Below are 19,004 nucleotides of genomic sequence, written 5' to 3' on the forward strand. Positions count from 1 at the left end.
ACTTTCCTTGCTCAAGCGGCAATTGCGCAGGTTAAGCAGCGGCCTCTCAAGGTCTGGATGCAATGCAGATGCAGATGCAGACACCATTGCTTATCCATCACCTTCCCCACAACCCACCACCACCACTACTATTGTTCCGTTGCTTTTTTGCTTGCTCAAATTTGAATTCTAGGGGTTCTGGTTTCATGGGGGGTGTTATTGATCTCAACTCCGTCACCGACGACGAGGACGCCGCTTCGACGGTGGCTGTCGAGAGCGGACTTGCTTCACTCTCGTCGCCTTCTTCTTCATCGTTGGTGTTTTCCACATCAGCTACATTATGTTCATCGTTGGCGGCGGCAGGTGTCTGTTTGATGCTCCGGCATGCTTGTGCGGGGCTGGTTATATCGTTGCGAAAGAAAGGAAGTGCTATTGTTTACTTTCCGCAGGAGCACTTGGAGCATATTTCGGAATTTCCAGCGACGGTTTATAATCTTCTGCCTCATGTGTTCTTCCGCGTCATCGACGTCAAGCTTCATGCGAAAGTTGCCATGGATGAAGTTTACGCACAGGTCTCCCTGCTTCCTGAAACTGAGATTGAGCAGAAATTGCTGAGAGGAGATATGAAAGCTGATGGTGAAGACGAGGAAATTGAAGCTTCATCCAAGCTGACAACACCTTACATGTTCTGAAAAAACCTCACTGCTTCTGATACGAGCACTCATGGAGGGTTCTTCGTTCCTCGACGAGCCGCCGAAGACTGCTTCGCCCCTCTGGATTATAAGCAACAAAGATCATACCAAGAGCTTGTAGCAAAAGATTTACATGGTGTAGAGTGGAAGTTTCGGCACATTTACAGGGGTCAGCCACGGAGACATTTGCTTGCAACTGGATGGAGTGCATTTGTCAATAACAAGAAGCTAGTCTCTGGGGATGTTGTCCCCTTTCTTAGAGGTTTGAAATGAAGTTCAAAATGAGGTTTGGTAACTGGGATGCAACAGCGAAGATACAACATTTGTTAATCAACCATTTTGAAGTTTGAAACTGAAGATGCAGCAGAGCGAAGATACACTGGTCTGGTAACTGGGATTAATGATATGGATCCTGTTAGATGGCTTGGCTCAAAATGGAGATGCCTATTGGTGAGGTGGAATGATGATCTTGAGACAAATCGGCATAATAAGGTTTCTCCATGGGAGATTGAGCCAACCAGATTTTCCAGTTCCTAATGGAACGGGATTTTCAGACTTTGGGGAATCTTTAAGGTTCCAGATGGTCTTGCAAGGTCAAGAAATTTTGGGTTTCAGTACTCCTGAGCCATTCGAACGCTTCTTGTTCTTTGAAGAAAAAACACTGAAATCCTTTGCCGAGATATATTACCAGAGCTACTGATCGGCCAGTTCCCGCGGTTATTACAGTCGATGCCTGCTGGAGAGAGAAAAAACCCTAAATAAACCTTTTTTTTCTCTAATTCGCTAGTTAAGGGTAATTTGATCATGATAATTGTATTTATGTTGATGTAAACAACTTTTGTTAGTAAATATTAACAGTAATTTAACGAATTTGAAAAATAAAAACTTATTGATACGATGAATTTTAAACTTTTTGAAAAGTTATGATGAATTTAAAAAAAATACTGAAAAGTTATGATGAATTTTAGATAATTACCCTACTTTTATTTATTTATTTCATCACCTGTGCGTCTGCCGCCTAGCTGACTTGAAAGAGGCAGAATCTCATGCTGTAAATACTTAAATACCGAAAGCCAATTAGCATTTGGCATGCCCATGAAAACTGAAAACCATCAGTAGTGCTGTTTATTAATATTTTTAACGGACAAATACGGATACATAATTCTGAATTCCAGCCCCCTTAATAGTAGCCTTCTCTCCTCTATAAATCACATTCATTCCTCCTGTACTTTGGGGCTATAAAATTCTCATCTGGGCTGATTGGTCATTCTCCTATTTTTAATCAGTTATATAGTATTCGTAATCGGACCTGGAAGTTTGTGACAGCAGGAAATAATTCTTCACCAAATGTCGAAGTAGTTTGTGTCACGCTCCTGCTACATCGTCATTTGAGCCAATCAAGGACAAAAATAGTACAAAGCAAAGATCAACACCTAGTAGTAGACGTGAGGTTCGATTTCCTATGCATGACGGTATAGAAACTGAACAAATAAACACTTGTCCATGGACCTCAGCCAACAGCATGTACACATTATGATTTCATCCATGTGTGCACATGTTTAAATATACAAGGTCAAACAAAACCACTGTTCTGCTTTAAGGATAGCTCATTTTATCCATACCAATACCATATCAAAAACTCTGCAAGAAAATCTAGCTTAAATACCATTCTGCTTCCCCGTTATAGTGGTTATATTTTCATTTTCTTCTGGCCTTGGAGTTCAGTAACTTCTGTTTCATACAAAAATTTTATTTGCACAAACCACTGCCGCTGGCATCTAATTAAATGGATAGATAATCAGCCAGTTATGATGCCTGCTAACACATCGCTCTTCCCTCGCGCATAGATTGTGTAAACAAGACGAATAGCATCAAGCCACCCATCCAGTGACTCCCATGTGTCGGAGACCTGAGGAAATAAAGTAGAGATTACTAAAAAGAGAACAAAAATGGACAGATGTGTGTGCAATAAAATTTCCACATTGTGCATCAAATGAGATAGGTCTAGCTGTTCAGCGTAATGTGGAACCAACAATAACGCTCCACACCAGTCATAAAATGCATGGGACTCACACCATTCGACCTTTTACTATGGGCCCATGTAATTGATCACTGCTCACTGGCATGGTGTCAGGGGGTAGTTCTACAGGGGAAGAAATCCGTGTGTAGACAAGGCTAAGCCTGTGTCAGACCGTCACAATGGGGCATTATCCTTGGTTCCACAGCCCACTACACAGGAGATCAGATCTGCACCCCACAAGGGGGCACCCCACAGTGTCAAACAGCACATCCCCACCGTGTATTGGAAACATCTCTCAATGATGATATCATTGAGACTGGTACTATCGTTGGGAGATGTTCCCAATGCACGGCGGAAATGTGCTGTGGGGCGCAGATGTGAACTCGCTACACAGTTAATGCATCCAGCTAATGCGCAACGAATAAACCTCAGAATTAATAGAACTAATGCACCATTCATTCTATTTTACTGAAGCCTCATGAATAACTTTATTGGAAAAGATTATTTTACTTCCCAAATACAAACCCAACACTAATTACCTCATTGGCAAAACCTGTCAATACCAAGTATTTAGGCTTTTACTAACTAATAGTGGTGGACAAACAAATAAAGCGCGGAAATATACTACTATAAATCACACATGGATTGATTAGGTTCAAGTATATCCTCGTTTCACCAAAGTAGCATCCTCAAAACTACACAATAAGTTTTGACATCGCCATTCAACTTCCATAATAGTATGCTGCATCTTAATTCTCAGTGACGGCAAAATCAGATGCTTTTTCCTTTGATTTTTAATCTGAAGAAAAACAATGAGTGTGGATTTCTCCTCTATGATTATCCTGTAATTAGCTAACAAGCCGAACCAGTACTGAGTTAAGCATAATGAGATATTTATACAGTACCTACATGGCTAAGAACAATTTCTACATACCCATACATAGAAAGGGAGTTCCCCAATGGTTTGGCAGGAGATGCTTACCAAATACACCGGTCCATGAATTGTATCAATACAGAGTCCAGCACCAGGTGGTAATGTAAGATCTGCACATGCTGATACAGAGATGATATCTGCAACATCAACTTTGGTAGTTGATTTATTGTTCACTGCACCTCCAGACCTGTCAGAGAGGTTTGGTGGTGATTGTTTTTGATCAAGTTTGTCAAGCTGCATAAACAGAAATAAAGTTTCATTAATAGAACATAAATTTTGCAACTACAATGCAGTCATACAAGGGCCTAATTAAATCTTACAATTACTTTTTTGTTTTTGATCAATAAAATCTTGCAATTACTTATGAGGTCTAATTGTTTGCAAAAGGTAAAACGGGTGGAACAGTATTATAAAGTATACTATTGTTGTGCGATCACTCAGATACCAAGGCAATTCAAAAAGCTTTGTATAGTCCAGGTATCTAAATGACACCATAACAATATAGTCTGTCACTGCAAGACACTGCTTGTAAAAAACGTCTACATAAGCAAAATTTTCCTGAGTTACTGTGCACGTAATGGTACTCGTAACTCGTAAGACAACCTACAAACATTAGTATCTAGATGTTTTGACAATACCAGTTTGATTCTTTATAAGCCTAATACATAAAATATACAACATTTCTAATTTTCATATCTCCCTCAACTCACCCTCCGTTACTTCCTGATAGTCCCCTACTTCCAGGTAAACTCAACTCAATAGCATGTTCTCTGTCAAGAGCATGCCCTCAATCAAATTGCACATCTTTAGGTCATTGATAAAACTTTGGGATGACAAACATATGAATGCGGGTTGAAGACTGAGGGTGGTCACTTCATGCTAAAAATGCTACAAATACCAATGATAACCAGGACAAACATTGGGTCAGTTTCCTGGTCCAAGTTGGAGTTTATAAAGGGATGTCGGAGTTCATAAGATGAGTCTATTAATAGATCCCTTGCCAGTGAATTTACATTTTTTTTAATTTTTTGATCAATAACGGTGAATTTTATTCAAGATTGAGAAAGTACATAAATAAGGAGCTAAAAAAACTACACTCCCTAATACATCAATGTACACCCAACCGTAAACAATTACAAAACAGCCCAAAAAATAGAGTTTCTGTTCACCCCTTGCCTAGCTAAGCCATCTACAATGAGTTTGCACTTCTCTTTACCCATGTACAACTAACTTCCATGTCCTTACTCAGTCACTTAAATTTCCTCTTTTCATTGTTGTAGTTCCAGAGCTTGGATTCGTCCTCTTTTAACCAGTTCACTACAATTTCAGAATCACCTTCTATGATCAATTTCTTAACATGCATGTCTTTGACTCTTTGTATGCCTTCAAGAACTCCTAATATCTCAGCCCTCAAGGAGTCTCCCACCCCAATTGGGCCAGAATACATAGCTAACAGATTCCCTTTTTCATCTCTTATCACTCCCCCTATTCCAGAGGGCCCTGGATTGCCCAAACTACTGCCATCAAAGTTCAGTTTGATAAACCCGCTTGGTGGAGGGGTCCAATAAGAACTTGAAGCTTTCTTAACTGAAGTTGATTCTGCAATTTCCTTCCAATTCCTTAGCATCTCATCAACTGAGAACTCAGCAAACAATTCCAAAGTTTTTAACCAATGTATCACCCTAATATGAATAATCTCCAATATTACTTCCAAGATTCTCTCTTTGTCTAGAAAAATCCACGAATTTCTCTCCTCCCAAACGGTCCAACAAACTGCAGCCCTTACACATCTCCACATAACCTTTGCCCTTTTTGTTGAGCAGTTGGGCATGGAAGTGAATAAGCTTTTGCACATTCAAAGGGGGAGTCCACCTGCACCCAAACAAAAAAGTAAACCATTCCCAAATAGCTATAGCAAACTGACAAGAAATTAGTAAATGGTATCCAGACTCACCATCAGATTTATAGAGAACACATCAATGAGGAGACAAACAGCTATTGGGTCTTTTTCTTTGAAGTAAATCTCATTTATAGAGAAAATCTCTCATAAGTATTTTCAACCTGCTAGCCACCCTTATCGGAATCTTAAGGACTGACAAAAAATAGACAGGAAGGTTAGCTTATGTGGACCTAATTAAGATGATTCTCCCTCCAAGAGACAAATAGTTTTTCTTCCACTTCGCAAGTCTCTTTTCAAACCTTTCCATAACCGGAACCTAAAATTCATCTCTCTGAGGATTATCTTCCAATGGCAAACCAAAGTAGTTTAAGGGCCAGTTACATACTACACACCCCAAAATGTCTGCACAGTCACCAACCTCCCCTTCCCCCATATTTGATGAAATAAAGTTCGGTTTAGTAAATTCTTATTCTTGCTAGGAATTTTTCTTCATTTTTTCCACATCTCCCACCTAGTAAGTGAACAAGTGATATATCTCTTTGTTGTTTACCATAAGAGCAAGAGTTCCATGGTTTTCACGGTGCCGAGGTGATGCTAAGCAATGGAGGGTTGGGGGGGGGGGGGGGGGACCTTGTTGCCTAGTTACCTAGGCATGGGATTTATTTTGAATGCGAACCATATATCCTAGGGTAATTCCCTAGGTTTAGCAAGCAGCAACCATCTTTCACTATTAGATGTCTATGATCTTCATAAAAAATGCATAAACTTCATTTAAAGCATAAAAATCAACATATTCATTAAAAAACGGAAGAAAGAGAAGATTTCAGAAAATTGAGGGCTGAGCATTTATTTTTTTCCTAAGAAAAGAAGAGAAGAAAGAAAGGATGAAAAAACTCACAATTTTGAGTTTTTCCATGCATATTAGCTCAGGTTTTGAAGTCTTCAAGGGTTCAAGACAGTATCTATCTTGATTGAACCCTAACAAATAAGAAAAATAACAAAAGTAAACTAATATTTTAACTCAGTGAATAATTTAGTTTAATAATGTCTGTTTTATTATTATAACCTCAGAAAGTACTGTGAGAAAAAAATATCTTAGTGATTGAGGTGACTCTCCATGAGTGCCTTATCGCCTAGGCATGTCATCACTCTACACCTGGGGCATATGCCTCAGGTGCAAGGCCCCCCTTTCTTGATTGTCATAATAAGGTAGTAGGCCTAGACCTTAGAGATGGTGTTTATTTTTTCATACGTCAGTGGGTAATTTTTGTATCATTTGGGGTAGGAAAAAGGCACACTCATTGGCTGATTTGATTATTAATATGTCTGTTTTATTGTAGGGTTGCAAGAAAGTGTTGTGACCATGCAAACTCATCGAAACCAAGTCACTCAGGCATGAACTCACTTGGGTGATTTAGTTAATAGCATGTTTGTGTTTTATTGGAGGGTTGCATGAAAGTGTCAAGGTTGTTCAAACTAATCACTCAACATGTTAGGCAGTTAGGCTACCTTGATATTTCTAAATTCTCATGGTAAGGTAGTAGACCCTAAAAGCAATCTCTATTTTTTCATATGCTAGCAGATTGTTAGTGTGTCATTTTGAGTAGCAACAGCAGGATCCACTCAATATATAAAAGTATAGTGAAATGAAAAATATTAGTGAAAAGGGCACTCTTGGAACTCCGGTATGCTCACACAAGGGGCTTGGTCAAGGGTTTGGGGGAGGAGCCCCCAGCCCAACCGCCATGCTTAAAAAACTATAAGAAGTGCAAAGTTTTACAAAGGTGCCCACCTAGGCTGAGGCACAAGGGGCATGCCAGGCATACACCTTTCTAAAGGGACTACACCTGGGCCTAGGTGAGATGCAAGCCTTGAAATACACCTCACCTATATGCCTAGGCACACCTTTTCAATTACAGGTGGAAATACATCCCTGTAAAGCATAAAAGGATAAAAGAGTAATCGTCCAAATTTCTACACATTAGTATATACACCTTGTTTTTAGTATTCTGAAGTTTTGTGCTTTATGGGATTGCGTCTGTCACTACTGATCGTTTCACTAGCATGGCACAATTTTGGATAAGGAAATGGATGTTTTCGTAAGGGATAGGGAAAATACTTCATTTACAGATAAATGCAATGTCCAAGAAGTCTCAATAATGATGAGGCTTCCAATTTTTTTCCTTCTCGTCATTTCTAGTCTTCTTCCTTTTTTTTTTCAAGGGTGCTTTATATTTAGACTTGAATTAGTTTAATCAAGACGGTTATAAAACCTACCAAAAATACTTGAATGTGAGGTGGGAGCCCTAAGTTAGAAAATGGTGCCACATTAGGATAAGATTTGTGTTTTTAAGAGTTTAATTTGTCTAGGAATGTCCTTAAGTAGGTATTTGGTCTACAAAATGAAGATGGGGTGGTGTAATGAAGTTACTCTGAATAAAGGATTTTCTTCATTATTTGTGTGTATGCATGTGCACCTATGATACCAATATACCTGTACAAGAGAGTCGTATCATGTAGGGTACTTCATTTTAAGTGTAAATTTCATGTCTGACACCTTCTCCAGCCATGTCCTTGGTATATCTGGGTAACATGGGTGTTAAAACCACTCACAGTCCACGGCCATCACACCAACCAGAACTTGGGGTTCAAGAATTTCCTACTCTTATTTCCAATGTTTTCCCAAATTTCTTTGTTTTTAATCACTTATGACATCAGCTGATTCCACAACCAATCAATTTGAATGGGACAGTCAAACCAATGAACTATGTACTGCCGAGAAAATGGTTCAATATCTTGTGCAGTTTTAAATACATTTTGTAATTAAAAAAGATGAATCCTACCTGCAGGAGTCCTTCATGGTTCAGTACAAACTGTGATTCCTTCCAATCACTATGGGGTGCAAGTGGGTTCCCTGCAGGTGGTGCTGTCAGATATCCGACCTTAAGATAGGGCAGAGGTAGCTGTCAAGAAAGAAATTCTGTCATAATAAAATATATAAAGAAAAATAACTGCATCAACCAACCAACAACCAACTAAATGGCATCATAATTCTTGAAAGAAAAAAGAACACAATCATTTTTCATGTGGATTGCCAAATTATCTATGCTCTCACCAGGTCAGATTTTCACATCAAAAACTAGTCAACAACTGACTAAATCAACAAGTTGCAAAACAAATTTTTCTTGCAACACCTCAACTCGTTGTAGAGTATTACCCAAGAACATCCATACTCTACATCATCCATCTTAACTGGCTATTCTGGTAATAGATTCAGTTTAAAGCAGCTTTATGAGCTGCAAAACCTATAACTTTTAATGCAAAGAAAAAAACTATTAGGCAAGCTCAAACAGAAAACAAATTTTTCTTGCAACACCTCAACTCGTTGTAGAGTATTACCCAAGAACATCCATACTCTACATCATCCATCTTAACTGGCTATTCTGGTAATAGATTCAGTTTAAAGCAGCTTTATGAGCTGTAAAACCTATAACTTTTAATGCAAAGGAAAAAACTATCAGGCAAGCTCAAACAGAAAACATTATAAACCCAATGAACCTAAAAAAGACATCCTGGACCATATGTTTAGGAATTAGGACACATAAGGACCATTGCTTGGTGCAATACACATGTGAAAACATAGGCTCAACTCTGAGAGTGGCTACTTTGTGCAAAAAATGACAAAGGTTAGGTTTATATCCAGTGTTCCCCTCCCAAGACCCCATAAAGGATAAATCTACTAAGATGCCAATGGTTTGATTTTCCAAGTTTTTCTTGAAGCCTCAGTGTTTTCCTTTTTTTTCTTTCTTTTTATATTTCTTATGCTATGCAATGTTTTATATGGCCATGTTTACAAGCCAGCCTTCCAGAGGTTTACATGCTGGACATCCATAAATACATGGAAAGTTAGTAACTGTGAAGTTGTGATGAATGCAAAAGTGACATTGTTTAAATGTCTGTTGTACATATAATCACATGCTAAGCATTCTACTCTCTTCATATAACATTTCACCATATGGAATATATTTGGACTTCGATGACAAATGAAAAATACATGCAGGTCTATGATGTAATATGAAAGATCAATACTAACCATAGACCTCACAAGTCTCAATGCACTGCGGTATACCTGCATATCAGAAACAATAAAATCAATAATTTGTCATTATCATTAAATGGAAATTGAGAAGAGACACCATATTTCTAAACCTAGCTTCTACTTCTTGAATGAGAATACAAGTGACAAAGGGCATATCAATAATCAAACCATTGTATCTAAGAAACAACATGATACCACCAGCTCACAGATGTCTGTCTCACTCTAATCTGAGTGAGCTCTTTGGTTATTCCCCCATCATTAAAGATGACAACCATACTCTATGACAAAGACAAACCCATAGAGGATGAAATCAAAGGAGTTAATCTTTTCCATGGGGGCACTAAAGCGCCTGGACCTGATGGCCTATCTCTTTTACCAATAATTATGGGATTCCATCAGATCCAAATTCATATTGTTCATGTTAGAGTACACAAAACAGGGGTATTTTGGTCATTTGGTTTATCTATTTGAGAGTGAAAGGTCTGTTTTGTTTAAGTTATGTGCCCCATCACTTATGAGGGACAATATGGCCTTTCTTGTAACTATGTTATTGGAGATCAATACAAGTGAGTCGACTAGAGAGGACTGATTTTCCTCTACTGGTCGAACCCTTCTTCTTCTTCTTCTCCTCTTCTTCTTCTTCTTCTTCTTCTCCTTCTTCTCTACTGTAACCTAGGACTAAATAAGGTTTTCACATGGTATCAGAGCGCATGTAACAAGTTCAGATCTGCTCGTCTTGCTCTTTTATTCTGGTTTACCCAGTTTTTTTTATTGCCCTCCTCTCTAGGGTTTTGCAGATTTCTCAAGAACCATTGGAAGATTAAGGGAAAGGTTGAAAAGGAGTGGTCGTTTTTCTCTGTAGGAGGCCTTCATGCCTCCGGTTTGTGTTGCAATGGCTGTTTGTGGTGATTGGTAGGAAGCTCTCTATTCGATGGTATGAAGAGAGCAGGTTCGGGTAAACAGTGTTCACCTGAGTACAAGTTGGTTCTGCAGAGTGCAGTGTAAGTGTTTGGTTTAATGGCTGAGTGATTTCAGCCCTTGTATTTGGTGTGTGAATGGTTCTGCAGTGTGCAGTATAGGTGTTTGATTTAATGACTGAGATTTCAGCTCTTGTATTTGGTGTGTGAGTGGTTCTGCAGTGTGCAGTACAGGTGTTTGATTTAATGACTGAGTGATTTCATTTTCTGTATTTGACGTGTAATGTGTATTTGAAGAAGTTGGTGGTGCTGAAAGTGAGATAAGTTTTGTGGAAGTGCATGAGGTTGTGCTGAATATTTGAAGGTGAATACTCTACATATAGCAGTTATTTCTTTGTGAGGTAAGGTGAATTAGTTAAGATGGCAACGATTGGAGATGGGAATGACAATAAAACAGGCGTTATGATTTCTCCAGGTTACCTAAATGTTCAAATGACATCTATTAAGTTGAATGGTGAGAATTATGTATCGTGGGCAAAATCTGTGGAGGTGTTTTTAAAAGCCAAGAAAAAATTAAAACATGTGAGAGAGGAGAAACCCTCATCTGATTCTCTAGGGTTTAGTGACTGGGAACAGGAAGATGCACAAATAATGACATGGCTATGGAATAGCACGGAACAAAAAATTAGCGTGAACTTTATGTTCCTAGATACAGCTAAAGAAATATGGAATCATGCTCAGAAACTGTATTCCGGGAAAGGCAATACAACTAGGGTGTATCAGTTGTACTAAGAGTACTTTAATCTGAAGCAAGACAGTCAAATCTTGGAGGAATACTATGCAAGTCTAAGGAATATCCAAAATGAGCTCAATGTGTATCATCCTCTGACACAGGATGTTCAGATTCAGCAATAATAGCGTGAGCAACTTGATGTGACAAGGTTTTTGGTGGGTTTGAAGGCTGAATATGAGCCTGTCCGAGCACAAATACTAGGGGGTCTGCTCTTCCCTCACTTGAAGAAGTTTTTGCCCATCTTAGGAGGACATCTATTGAGTCTATAGAGCATTCTTCTCTCTCAGACAGATCTGGTTTTGTGGTGACTAGAGGGGGAGGCCGTGGAAATAGAGGTGGCGGTGGTGGTCGTGGACTTCCAGGTAACTGTGGTGGTCCCATGTTTAACCGTGCTGGTGGCCGGAGTGGAGGTCGGGACTCAAGGGGAGGTCGTGGTAAAGGAAGAAGTAATGCCCCTAGGAATTGTACATACTGTGGAATAGAGGGGCACACAGTTAATTTCTGCTATGATTTACATGGTCCACCCAACACTTGGGCTAACCATGCTGTGACTAAGGGTAGTGGTATAGCTACTGAAAGTCAGCAAACTGACCCGATCCCCTCCACATCTACTGGTGTTTCTGGGAAGGAGATGGTGAGTGTACCCCATGCAATATATGAGCAGTTTCTTCAGACAACTTCTTAGTAGAACACAGCTACCCTTGCCCATTCAGGTATGGTTTGCTTGGCTTCCAAGCCTTCACACTGGATCATCGACTCCGAAGCCTCGGACCATATGTCTGGGACTCCTAATGTATTTTCTTCTCTTTCTCAGTCCTCCACATCTCAAACAATTACTCTTGCTAATGGTTCTACATCTCCCATCTGTGGTGTTGGTGATGTTGATCTCTCCTCCTTGTCTTTATCATCTGTTTTATATGTCCCCAAGTTCCCCTTTAACCTTATGTCTATTAGTAGATTAACCAAGTCACTTAATTGTTCCATAACCTTTTATCCCTCTTCTTGTGTGTTTCAGGATCTCAAGACAGGGATGAAGATTGGTGGAGGGCATGAGGCAGGTGGATTGTATTACCTTAGTGGTGGTGGCCCTCCAGTAGCTTTTCAGTTGTCTCTTACTCCTCTTCAATGGCACTACAGACTTGGTCATCCTTCTCTCAAGGCTCTGAAGTTGTTGGTTCCTTCGTTGAGTCATCTTTCATCTTTGGATTGTGAGTCATGTCAGCTTGGGAAACATCATAGTCTCTTTTAGTCCAAAAGTTGATAGTCATGTCTTGAGTCCTGTTTCTTTAGTTCATTCTGATGTCTGGGGTCCGATCAAAGTGATGTCATACAATGGCTATAAGTATTTTGTAATTTTTGTTGATGACTTTTCAAGGATGACATGGATTTATCTTATGAAAGATCGCAGTGAATTGTTCTCTATTTTTCAAAAATTTTATGTTGAAATACATACCCAATTTGGTGTTCATATTAAAATTCTTCGCTCCAATAATGCCAAAGAGTACACCTCAATACCATTTCAGCAATACTTAGAGCACCATGGAATAATTCATCAAACTTCTTGTGCCTACACCCCACAACAGAACGGTGTAGCTGAATGGAAAAATCGGCATCTCCTTGAAATTGCTTGGTCTTTGATGTTTAATATGAATGTCCCAAAGCATTTTTGGAGTGATGTTGTCCTCACATCCTGTTTTCTCATCAATCGGATGCCCATGTCCATCCTTGGAAGTCAATCCTCCTTCTCGGTGTTGTTTCCCACCTTGTCTCTGTTTCCTCTCACCCCAAGAGTCTTTGGATGTGCTTGTTTTGTTCAAAACTTGGGGCTTGGTTTAAACAAGTTAGATGCACGAGTTACTAAGTGTATCTTCCTTGGCTACTCAAGGACTCAGAAAGGGTATAAGTGTTACAACACTCAGAAAGGGTATCTTCCTCTTCCTGTCCCTATTGCGGATCCCCTTCCCGTGGTTCCCATTCCAGTTGTAGATTGACCTCCCGTGCCAGTTATACTGAGAGACCACCAATCAGACAAGTGTATACTCACAGCCAGTATCTCAACCCTTGTCAAATCACCAACCCCATTGGTCCTGAAAATAGGGATAGAATGTTGCTATCCTCATCTCTTAAGACCCCTCCTATACCCAAAGGTCATGGATTACATTGACTGCTCCCATCAAAGATCAGCTTTATCACGCCCTCTGTAGGAGGTCTCCAAACTACCTGTAGTCTATTTTTTTTAGCAGCTATGGAGGCCACCTCTGCCCAAGCCCAACTTTCCAAAGATCATCAAAGGAGTAACCTCTAAACAAATCTAAAGTTTTCATCCAATGAATTGTTCTTGTCAAAATACACTTCTCCACTTCATTGATGCTTCTTTCCTTTTCTTGGACTATTCTAGCATTCCTCTCCTCCCAAATAGTCTACAAAATGGTTGCTCTGATGCACTTCCACATTAATTTCACTCTCTTAATAGGCCACTCAAAAGTAGATGGGTCAAAAAGCAAGTTTACTTCAAAGGGCAAGTTCCACCTGCACCCAAACAACATAAAGACCCAATTCCAAATATTAGCAACAAAGGCACAAAATAACAAATGGTGGCGGTCCTCATTATGCACTTTACACAAAATACACCGGTTTGGGGATAAAGAAAGAAAAGGTATCTTCTTTTGCAGGTTATCCATAGTATTGGTCTTACCATAAAAGGCTTCCAACAGAAAACAACTACTTTGGGGAATGGGCCTTGACCAAATTTCTTTGACAGGGAACTCCAAAGAGAGAGAGGGGTAGAACAGAGGGACTTGAAAAAAGAAACACAAGTAAAGTAACCATTAAGACTTAGAGTCCAAATTCTTCTATCGGATTTAGAGAGGTCCAAACAAACAAAGTCCAAAAGAATCAAAAGGTAAGAGACACAAGAAGATTCGTCATCCCTTAAACCTCTACGAAACCCAAAATTCCAATTTAGAGTGAAGGGGAGAGCTGGGGGAGACAAAAATTTTGAAACAGGCTCCTTTTTAAAAAGGGAGATAGAGTAGGAGGGGAAACGATCTTTTAGAGGTTGAGAACCACCTAAATATCTTCCCAAAAAAGAACAGAACTACCAAAGCAGACGTCATACCTTACATACCTGAGGAATTTAGGGACGGTGCCAGAAATAGCCTTCCAAGGTGTTGTGAGCAAAGCCCGTCGAAATACCCCCTACATCCCAACTAGTCTCAGAGCAACCATGAATACTAGCCACCACCTCATGCCATAATCTCTCTCTTTCCAATGACCACCTCCAAAGCCACTTACCTAGAAGAGCTTCATTCTTACTATCTTTCCTAGCCCTAGCCCCCTTCTTTTTTAATACAGCCCACCACTTCCCAACTAATCAAATGATATTTTTTTTCTTCCCTTAGCTCCCATAGGAAATCCCTCATCAATTTTTTAATCCTCTTAGCTTCCCTATAAGGTATCCTAAAGACTGACAGAAAGTAGATAATAGTTTTTTTCAAAATTTATTTTAAAATTTAAGTTTATGTTTTTAATTATATTATGTTCAGCATTTTTCATTTTTTTACTTTTTTTTTTATTTTTGGCCTTTTTTTTTTGCATTTTTGCACCTTGCTTCAAAAAGACGCATGCCTTACCTTCCACCATGTGCCTTGGGCACAAAATGCCCCTTGCTTGTGTGTGTGTGTGTGTGTCTTGCACTTTTAAAACAATGCATTGTAGACAGGGCCAGGAAATAAATTACCACCCTTAAGCAATATCCTCCAGCTATGTTGTGGTGAAATTCAACTTTGGCACGTTTCATAGGAAATGGAGAACAAGGTACGTCAAATTTTGTAGATTGTGATGGTTTAATCATGATGATCTATACCACACCTATAGGGAAAAGGGAATTACATCAAAGTGGAATGTTTTATCCCATCTCCATGGCCTTTATATTGAGTTCCACCATATGAATTGGAAGACTAGAGATAGAGGGGGATTATTCACAGGTCATTACTGATCAGATGCCAAGCCTTGTAGAGAACCTGATAAAGAGAGATCACACCAAGGAAGATTAGAGATTTCACATTCGGTATGAACTTGAATAGATTGGAGAGAGATGATTTGGGGGACTAGCCCCAAGCTCAGCATGTTCTCTTTTTTGGATATGCTTATGCATGCTATCCTTCAAAAGTGGCATCACATTTCTTTTCATTTGTTATTTTAGTTACTTGCTTTGAAATATTGCACGTATGTCATATGTGATTTTCTACCTTATTCTGATGATTAATGAAACTCTCATTGCTTGTCAAAAGAAATGGGAAATCTTCTAGGCACTAAAAAAAATCCTAAAAAAATACTTTGAGAATTGGATACTAAATTAAACCAACCACTTAAGGAAGTTGTCTCAGAAGCCTATAAATGATAAATGCCAATGAACATATATGCATCATGAGATCAAGGGCAAAATAAAATGTGGAAGAGTTCAATTATCATGGACCTTTTATTATTAGATTATCTTGATATTGGTTGTTGTTAACCTGGGTTAATCCAATTCCATTCTGCAGAACCCACGTAACAGATTTGACCTGATGTGGGTAGGGATGCAAGCGGATTGGATCGGATTCGAATCAGGGTATATCCGAATCCGATTCGATACTATGAACAGCAGATCTGATCCGACGATTCAGTCGGATCTCACAAACATTGATTTGAATTCAAATCTGAAGAGAAGTCAGATATTTGAATATGATCCAATCCGATTTAATATTAAAAAAATTAATAAGTTATTAAAAGAAAAATAAAAAATAACATTTTAAAAAAGAAAGAAAAAAATACAATATAAATAACATATTTATAAATAAATAAATAACATATATATGTGTTACAGATATTTATATAAATAAATAAATAATAGATATATCAGATTGAAAAGGGGGTGATCCAAATTCGATCCAATTTCTAATTGGATCCTATTATCTGATCTGACCCGAATAGCTATTATCTGATCCTATTATCCAATCTGATTTAATATTAAAAAAATACAATATAAATAACATATTTATAAAATAAATAAATAACATTTTAAAATATAGCTAAAGCCTGTACTTTCAGCTTTAAACAAGTGAAGAACAAATTGGCAAGCTATCAAAATGATTTACTCACTGAGTAATTTGGTTTCAAGGCATGAGCAGCTGCAATATAGATAGCTGATTGGCTATAAAGTTCATTAGGGTCTTTTGCATTGATTGGTCTCCCAGTTCTTAATGTGTCTTCTGCTAATCCATACTGCAAAATAACAAGATTAAAGAAAATTTAGGTTATTTTCTACTCAAATGGAATAATATAACTGCATGTGGTATTTCATGTTACCCAATAAGTTATATACCCCCAAAAGGTCCTGCAATCCTAAAATTAAAATCCTAAACTTGGAGGCAAAGGAGTAGCAATAGACTAACCAGAACAGTACCAAGATTATAGATTGCTCGATGGAAATCAAATTGCAATTGTATGGCTGCACGAAACTGCATAAAAATGAAATTAAACAACACAGAAATAACACATTTCTAAAACACATTGGATGCATAAATGCTACACATATTTCTACAGTCACATGTCTCCAAACTATTTTGTACCTTACTGATTGCAGTTCTTACAATTGTCTGCTTTTCCCGAACAGGAACAATTGCACTAAGTTCCTAAATTGAAAACATTTTTGCACAACATCAAGAGAAAGAACTAAAGGAGGCCAAAATGTAAGCCATATGCAAAAGAAACATTCAACATAGTAAGTTCACTATAAACAAAAATAAGTAGTTTGTTTGGAGATCTCAAGACTGTAATGAAGGTACCTGTAGAGCAAGTCCCCAGTTATTAAGTGCCTGTGATCAACGATAAGAAGTCTGGTTAGGAAAAGTGCAACAGTAAGCTTCTTGGCCTACAAATATGACAAATAATAACAATCTACAGAATGCAAACACCATTCATAATCTTTTAGCAAAGTAATAGAGTGATAAAATAAAGTGACCAGAAATGCAAGGAAGAATGGCACAGGAATCCTATGCATAAAATACCAGTACTAAGAATAAACATGAGGAAAACAATAAGTTATTACAAAAAACCTGAGGACTATTCCAGTTCAGATGGACCGCTCTTTCATAGTTTCTTGTTGCCTGCAAAGATGGAGAAAACAATTTAATGTTAAATATTAGAATATGATTTTAACTGTATAATTTATAAACCAAGTAGACTAAGACCAAAATCATTGAATTTACATCTGCATGCACAAAGTGTAAATAGAAGCATCATCATCATCACCAAAGCCTTATCCCAACAATTATGAGGTTGGCTACATGAATCCTGTTTCACCATTCCATTCAAACTATCTTAGTCTACTTTCTCTCATTTTATCACCTATTGGAGCTACTCCTAGTTTCCTTTGAATAACTTCATTTCTGACCCTATCCTTTCTAGTTCTTTCACTCGTCCATCTTAGCATAAGCATTTCTGCCATCCCCATTTTTTGGACATGTTTCTTCACTGGCCTTACAACTGCTTTATAAAATTCATGGTGTCAAAGTTCATCATCGAAGCCTTATCCCAACGGTATGGGTTTGGCTACATGAATTCTGTTTCTCCATTCCATTCTGTTTAGTGTCATATTCATTGTTAAATTATGAGCTCTTAAATCATTTCTTACTACTTCAGCCCATGTCCATTTTGGCCTACCTCTAGCCCTACTAGCCCCTTCAACTTGCAACAAATCATTTCTTCCTATGGGTGCTGTTGATGATCTTTTATGCACATGACCAAACCATCTTTTTTTTTTTTTTTACTTTCTCTCATTTTATCACCTATTATAGCTACTCCTAGGTTCTTTCGTATGACTTCATTTCTGATCCTATCCTTCTGATTATTTCCACTCATCTATCTCAGCATATGCATCTCTGCCACACTCTTTTTTTGGACATATTTCTTGACTGCCCAACACTTTGTTCCATATAGCATAGCTGGCCTTACAACTGTTCCATATAATCCCTTTTAATCTAAGTGGCATTCACCTATCGTATAAAACTCCAGATGCATACCTCCATTTTTCCCATATTGCTCTAATTCTATGCCATGGGTGGTGTTAAAACTACTAATTGTTGTATACTAGTGCCACAAGGACACTTAAGTCTTTTTATGTTTTATTATTTTAAGTCACCGTAATATAAATATATTGGCTGGCACCGCCAGCCTACTTTTGCCCCTCTAATTATTTTTCTCTCTTCTCTTCTGACCTTTTCTTTTCTATCCTATCTTCCTTTTATCAAGAAAACATGGTATCAGAGCAGTTTTATGGGCCTCAAGACAGATCAAACATGTTTTTTCTTCATCATCCTGCTGTTTTCAGATCGACCTCAGGAGTAGGGGTGTCCACAGTTCAGTTAACCGAACCAGTCCTACCAGTTTTTCCATTTCTCTGAACCAAAACCAAACTGGTACCACTGGTTAACCGGTTGATCAGTTTCGGTTTTTTATATTTATAATATATCACATAAATATATAATATATACAATATATTTATAAATAGATAATTATAAATATAATATATGTATGTTTATATATATAATGCATATATATTTATATAAAATATATAGATAATATGTGACATATTAAAAATATATATAATATATACATATAAATATATA

The 19,004-nt window shown here is 38.1% G+C and overlaps 2 protein-coding genes across 2 annotated transcripts in view; one reads left to right on the forward strand and one right to left on the reverse strand.

Moving 5' to 3' along the window:
- The first annotated feature begins 62 nt into the window (after window positions 1-62).
- LOC148881073 (auxin response factor 3-like) lies at window positions 63-1,208 on the forward strand. Its single transcript, XM_088977894.1, has 3 exons — window positions 63-664; window positions 839-933; window positions 1,030-1,208. Exons 1-3 carry the CDS (start codon window positions 63-65, stop codon window positions 1,206-1,208), a joined length of 876 nt encoding a protein of 291 aa, XP_088834020.1.
- A 967-nt stretch (window positions 1,209-2,175) lies between these two features.
- Window positions 2,176-19,004, reverse strand: part of LOC148881074 (Tetratricopeptide repeat (TPR)-like superfamily protein) — a 57,797-nt gene continuing 40,968 nt past the window's right edge. Inside the window, exons 6-14 of the mRNA XM_088963339.1 lie at window positions 17,433-17,483; window positions 17,163-17,192; window positions 16,947-17,009; window positions 16,770-16,835; window positions 16,477-16,599; window positions 9,619-9,654; window positions 8,369-8,488; window positions 3,674-3,859; window positions 2,176-2,580 (exon numbers count right to left, since the gene is read on the reverse strand). Coding sequence (XP_088819465.1) covers window positions 2,470-2,580; window positions 3,674-3,859; window positions 8,369-8,488; window positions 9,619-9,654; window positions 16,477-16,599; window positions 16,770-16,835; window positions 16,947-17,009; window positions 17,163-17,192; window positions 17,433-17,483 — 786 coding nt within the window. The 3' untranslated portion in view covers window positions 2,176-2,469. The remainder of the gene's footprint in view (window positions 2,581-3,673; window positions 3,860-8,368; window positions 8,489-9,618; window positions 9,655-16,476; window positions 16,600-16,769; window positions 16,836-16,946; window positions 17,010-17,162; window positions 17,193-17,432; window positions 17,484-19,004) is intronic.

The sequence above is a fragment of the Nelumbo lutea genome, chromosome 1 (genome assembly GCF_056320005.1).
Source record: "Nelumbo lutea isolate HS-2025 chromosome 1, American lotus-T2T, whole genome shotgun sequence".
Lineage (NCBI taxonomy): Eukaryota > Viridiplantae > Streptophyta > Magnoliopsida > Proteales > Nelumbonaceae > Nelumbo > Nelumbo lutea.